The 6,565-nt window shown below is 38.2% G+C and overlaps 1 protein-coding gene across 1 annotated transcript; it reads right to left on the bottom strand.

The window, feature by feature from the left end:
* LOC137988525 (uncharacterized) lies at positions 1-6,051 on the bottom strand. Its single transcript, XM_068834529.1, has 3 exons — positions 6,031-6,051; positions 5,170-5,253; positions 1-2,463 (listed from the first exon to the last, which is right to left on the bottom strand). Exons 1-3 carry the CDS (start codon positions 6,049-6,051, stop codon positions 1-3), a joined length of 2,568 nt encoding a protein of 855 aa, XP_068690630.1.
* Between the last annotated feature and the right edge of the window lie 514 nt (positions 6,052-6,565).

The following is a 6,565-nucleotide window of genomic DNA, read 5'->3' as shown; positions in this document are numbered from 1 at the left end:
TTACCTGCAAGAGTTATTTTTAATTAATCTCCTTTCATATTTCAGGCGGTTCACAAGTTGATTTATGGAAAATTTGTTGAGAAGCTCCTTTCCCTCTTCTTCTTTTTCAAGACGTTCCTTAATGGCAGGCTTTGAAACAACACCTCCTCTAACCATAGTACCACACATTCGTAGAAGAACCTTCCTTTCGTTATCACTGAAAATATTCTTGCTAAGGTAACTGGAATTTGATGGTCCAACAACATCTGATGAATTGCAGGATTCTTTCGCGTCAGAAGCTTTAAAGAAGCGTGACATTTTAGCAGAAAGAGTTTCTACCTGTTCAGGAGGCTCGGTTTCAGGCATACAATCTGCAGCTTTGTCACTCTCGGGATTAGATGTACTGTTGCGCCATTCACTTCTAATTCGATCGCACACTCTCTTAGCATCCAGTTGCTCTAGAGCAGCATGGCCTTGTATTTTTCCCCTCACGACTTCCATAGTGACTGACTTTTCTTTGATTTCCTCTGAAAACAGCTCTTTGATGGCATTCACATCCTCTTCCTTCCATGTCAAACGCTCCTTCGTCAAACATTCTTGGGACAAGCTCTTGGTGGCTGTTGCAGTTGTGTTATGTGACACAGGTTTCTTCTGTGGTTTTCTCATGATAGAGGAAAGGTTATTGGCAACCTCAACACATGCCTCTTCTTTTTCACGCAGGCGATAAAACCTTTCTGCCGTGGATGGTTTGTGACCCATCAGATCAGCGAGATCACCTTTCAGGTCTTTGTGATCTTCATGCACCTTTGTCACGGTTGATTTGCGAAATATTGTGGAGCAAACATGTCCTTCCATCTCCGCCTTCTGCCATGCAGAATCAATAGCTGTTGAAATTTGTCCTGATTGTAACTTCTGTCCGTTCCACGACAAGAACACAAAGGATGGTGAGTTGCTGTCCTTCTCACTGCTTGAAATCGCCACACAGCTTCGCACTTCATTGACATAGACGTCCAGGTAAGAGAATAAAGTTGGAGTCAACACAACACGGGCGGGTCCATGTACGTCAGCAGTTTTGTGGTTCTTCACACTTATTAACATGCTTCCTTGATTGGTCTTTTTGACTTTCTTGAACTCCTCAATGGTCATATTAGCTAACACTCCAGACCTATGAGCATTTGCAATCGTCATTTCCGTCAGAATGAAATCTCTTATCAGAGTGTACATAGACTGATTTACTTCAAGCGCATGCGCTCCACTCAGTTGGCCAATATAGGAAATCGCGGTTCTTGCAGATTCACTACGTTCAAACTTTGACACCATTTCAGGCGTAACTAACTTTTCAAGATCTTCATTTTGTTTTTCTAAATGTCTGCGGTTACTATCCTTCTTGTAGGAGGATGACCATAGACGTGCTTTTTCTTCAATTTTTTGGATCGTGTCTGCATTAACTGTTACGCTTGATGGCTCCTCTGTTCTAACAAAGGAGCAAAAGTTCCTAAGACTTAGCAAGTGAGCTTTCACTGTATCTGGCTTGTACATTTTCTCTGCATAATCTTTAAGAAATCTGTCCCGAATCAAATTCTTATTAAAGAGAGAGGACAACTTTCTCTCCGAGTCAATTGTGACAAGCATCTTACGAACTTGAGAGCAATGCTGTTTTGCCATTTTTTCATCCCTCCTTCCACCATCTGCTGTTTGTAGCCACTGGCAAAAATCCCTGAACGTTTCTTCTTCATCCATCACATTTTCTTCTTCCTCAACATTATCTGTCTCTTCTACGAGTTCCATTTCATTTTCTTCACATAACTGTTCATCCAATTCTCCCATTTCACTATCTCCTGTGTTGTTCGACGATTGTCCATGCTCTACTACAGGGTTTGATGGTACTGCATCCAATGGTTGCCATGTTTTGAAGGCACGCGCATCCCTTAAAATCTGTTTATAAACAGGAGATCCTCTTTTAATGTCCTTGTGAACTTGCTGAATGTGGTTAGGGAGGCGCTTGACCACCGCATGACATCCAGCGATAGGACAGGCCCTGTGGCGGTGATAATCCTTCCTTTTCTTCTTCTTCTTCTTCTTCTCCTGCAGAGTTTTTTCTGACAATTCAGACAGTTCTGGCAGTAAAGGCTTTGAGAGGAAACTTTTCCTTATTCCAAATCTGGAAGTCGCCTTATTTGCCCTTTCTCTTGTCCATTTATGCACTTCCCTTAAATGCCGGGGAAGGTGGATGACACTCGACTTGCAGCCTTCTAACGGGCATCTGCGTGCAGCTCTTTTTGTCGTCTTTTTAACACTTTCTTCGACTACATGGTCCTCATCGTTGCTGTTCCATCCATCACTACAAGAATACTCCTCTGAGGCTTTCGAACATTCAGATGGAGAGTACAAATCTTCGTCACTTAAACCTCCACTGTAACCATGACCTGGTTCTTCCGGATAAGTGACCCACTCATTTCTGAGGTTTTCGAGGCGTTGCATGTGCTGCAGTACACAAGACAATGAGTATGTGTTAAAGATACATGTACAAGTAAAATTAAAGCTACAGTGTGTATGCTAGGACTAGAAATTACCGCTAATGACTTATCCATTCATACATTTTACACCATACTGGGTAACTCCCAAACGGGAGTTATTTTTCAAAGCCAGGAGGTGGATTATCCTAATCAGGGTATTATTTTAGCTGTGGTGAACGGTGTTCACGTTTCAATGCATGGAGCATCACATCCATTAAGAGGCAGTGGGCCATTACAGGTAGGCACTGTTGCCAATAAACACTCGCGTAAATACATAAACAAAATTCATATCTTTGTGATGCCGTGGAGTATCTCTATCAACATGTATGGTGATTTCACAGACCACGTTCTACTTTACACAGTCTGAAGTCTAATGAAACTCCTACAGGTGTACTTTATACATGCCACAACAGGTTGCAAAATTGGTGAGACACTATTATAAAAAAAAAATAAAAATAAAAAAACACGTTTTCTAGCTTTTGATACCTGCCGGATCTAGAATTACAACCTTTTCATCTCCCCCCCTCCCTCTCCCCCTTTCAATGTTGGGGTCATTCCACAGTATTCCGACTGTTGTGGAGGGGAAATTTAGAGGCACAGATCTTGTTATAGTTTAAATAAGAATTTGTCCTTTACTTCTCATAACCTATTGAGGCTTAAGGTCATCTACAAAGCTTTACTTGCGGCTGTCCTGCTTTTCTCCAAAATGCATTTGTTAGATCATAGAGCTTAAAAATATGGCCGTTGCAGAGGGGAACAGAAAACTTGGTGTTTTGTTTGTTTTCAGTTTTATTGGCAGATTCTCTGAATTCTGAAATATTACCTAGAGTCTAGTAGGCTGATGCTTTTTCTCAATTTAGATTAATTGAAAAGATCACAAGAGGAAACTTAAATAGTTACGGTTTTCTCAATGAGGTAGAATTTGAAAACAACATCTACTGTTGCAGAGGGTAAGTTGCAGAGGGGAAAATTTGTCCAATTTTCAGAAGATCATAAGCAAGAAGTTTAAAGCGAGTGATATCATCAACACTTTAATGTTTATACAACAGTTTCACATTTGCTTTCAAATAACTGAAGTTTTTCAACATTTTGCACAATATTTGCACTGTGTCAGAAACAGTACTGTGATAAAAATTCAAAATCATGCATTAGTAATGCATACATGTAACATTGTTAAGATTAATTGGCACAAAAACACCTTAAGATAATAAGTGATCAGAAAAACCTGACTGTGAGTTCATAAGTTCAATAATGACCACTGTTCCTTGAGTATTTTCAACATTAACAGAAAACAACCCTTCAAAAGAAAATCAGTGCCCCTGGATATAACGGAACACTTTTTTAACTTGCTCATGCTCCATAATCTTAAATGGACTGTTGCCAATCAAATGAACGTGTCCAATTTTGCATCTTGGCATTTGCATGACGAAAGAAATATAATTACATGTATTATAGCTAAGATATTTTCACCAGTTTTGTTGTACTGACTGCCATTTTAATTTAAACACGATTTACCTGGGTGCTGAACTTATGATAGAAAAATGATATATCTTGTTAATGTAAACATCATAATTTTCAGCGAAATCATTATCAAAAGAGAATTTGCCTCCACAGAATTCCCCTCCGCAACAAAATTTAATGAACCTCTCTTGGCTATAGTTTAAAATAAATTTTCTTTTCAAACATAATACAACTAACCCTTGACCTAAAATTAGAAGATTTGAAAACATGAAAGTTGACTTTGTCATTTACAAATGCACCAACAAAACGTTTAGGCTTCAAAACGTTGCGGAAGGGAAAAGAGCATCCAGAAGGCTGTCTGCAGGTGCCATACTGATAGAAATGTAGAGTTTGGCCAGTGTCTAAGTTACTTAGTCTGGAGTAGTATTTGTCCCAGACCAGTTAACTAAAATTGCTGTTTTCTTTTTTTATATTCTACCAACATAAAACTTTCCCCTCCGCAACAGCTGTTATCATTAGTTTACATAATTTATGATAATTTATACATAAACAACAATTCATATCAAACAATTCTAGTTGTTTTCAAAAGCCTTATTTAACATGTTATCCATTTATCAGAAAATTGGGCAATTTAAGCAAATTTATATCTCGTCCAAATTACTGTGGAATGACGGGTTGACTGTTGAAGTTTTCAGCATTTTTTTGGTATAATTCTGCTAGCAACATTGATAAGGGGGAAGAGGCTGCAGTGTGTGAGATATTAGGTAAATGAACAACACCAAAAGAAGATCAAAAATAGTGTGTCCACTATTTTTGCAACTTGTTGCAGTATTGTGTTTAGACCCTAAAACTGTAGCTACGCTTGCAAAATTATTTACACTTGTAAAAGTTTCATAAAATTAATGAGCCCTTAGTCCATTGTGAACAGTAATGTTACATATATGTTGGTACACTTAAAAGTTTATTTATATTGACACTTTGAATAATAGAAAACAGAACTTGATTTCTGATAAAACAATCTAAAAAGGGGCATTAAGCTGACCTGCCACATCATTACAAATTTGAAGGTAATCTTTTTTGAAAGTAATTCAAACTAGTTAAAACTAGGGAAGCTAAGAGATGGTCATCATTTTCATAAAGCCCCTCAAAAGCTGTCCCAGAGTTAACTCTACTTTATGCCACATAATTTGTATGATAAAAATGATTCACTAACCTTTTTAATAAGCTTTTTGTTTCCTCCCATAATGGCCTTTGCCAAATCTGATTTGGCCTCAATAATTTTGCCCATAATAGGAACCTGTATAAGATAATAGTGGGTGAATCTAAGGATGATAAATCCTAAGCCATTTACTGTTTATAAAGTAAATATTAAAAATTTTAAGCTTGGTAGTGAATGAATAACGTATGATCAGCATCATCATGTCATGAACATGACACAAAAAGACTAATATTAATTGAAAGCCAGTTATTTAAACAAATTCTAACTTAGACTGAGGTTTAAAACATCAATTAAATAAAAATGGTAATAGTGTATTTAGCACTGGGGCACTAATTGGGGGCACTGCTGTACAGAAATCAAATCAACACAATTGGTTTTTGAGGAGAAGGGACTGAAACCGCAGTACCTGGAGAAAAACCTCTTGGAGCAGGGAAGAGAACCAACAAACTCAACCCACATGTGACGCCGAGTCTGGGAATCGAACCCGGACCTTATTGGTGGGAGGCGAGTGCTCTCACTACTTCTTCTTCATCGCTGTTCTCTTTGTTAATCAGATCTTGTATTACGTGGGTTGTCAAACAGATAAATGATTTTATTGTCATAATGTTCAAAATGTTTTAACTTTTCTTTCCGCATAAATTCCTGAATCGCACATCAGAGTCATAAATCGGTTCAAAATCCGTCCGAACCAAAAACCACTATCATCACAGTCCTTTCGCCGAAGACAGAAATGAACGATCAGAAAAATATATACACAGGAGAATTCTCATGGTGTTTATACCAGCTATTACCTACAAATAACTGACGGATGGCCTGTCTGATATGCAAGAAAAAACCATGAATTTTGACACATACCTTCTTCTTCGCCTCCGCCATCTTGCGATCGACCACTTGTTTCCAGTCTCCTCTCCGTTTACTACGTGGAGGTCCCCTAACCCAAGGCGCCACAGGTGTAAATTACAAAGATGTTCAGGGCATATTTTTTCCCTCGGATGTTTTACGAAGGGTTGTGTGTAAAGTAAAAGGAATCCGATGACGAAAATAGGAAATAAAGGATGAACACATTTCAACGACAAGTTCTTTATTATACTCTGTGCTTTAACTTTTTTTGTCTGTTTGAGAATGATGTTGGCCTGTTGAAGTCGATGTTAACGGTCCTCAACATTATATAAGATAAGGCGTTGCTTTGCTTGGAAAGTTATCAGCACTTCTGATATGGCCCGCTTGACCGTTACAAAAGTGCCCTAATCCTTGACGAAAATAGTCATTACTCTTCTTGCCCTATGAAAAGACACTGACTAATAGAAGTGCTGTGGAATAAAAGCTTCTTTTACAGCTAATACTTAAAAACAAACAGTCTTCCAAATAACTTCAAGTATCAATAGTTTTC

Source organism: Montipora foliosa, unplaced genomic scaffold (assembly GCF_036669935.1).
Source record: "Montipora foliosa isolate CH-2021 unplaced genomic scaffold, ASM3666993v2 scaffold_420, whole genome shotgun sequence".
NCBI classification, from domain to species: domain Eukaryota; kingdom Metazoa; phylum Cnidaria; class Anthozoa; order Scleractinia; family Acroporidae; genus Montipora; species Montipora foliosa.
The sequence above is the reverse complement of the archived record's forward strand: the minus strand, read 5'-3'. Positions and strand labels throughout refer to the sequence as shown.

Coding starts and splice junctions, on each gene's coding strand:
- LOC137988525 (XM_068834529.1), bottom strand. CDS start 6,051: ATGGCGGAGGCGAAGAAGAAG. Junction 5,254..6,030: donor TGGCGGAGGCGAAGAAGAAG/GTATGTGTCAAA, acceptor TATCTTATACAG/GTTCCTATTATGGGCAAAAT. Junction 2,464..5,169: donor ACAAAAAGCTTATTAAAAAG/GTTAGTGAATCA, acceptor TGTGTACTGCAG/CACATGCAACGCCTCGAAAA.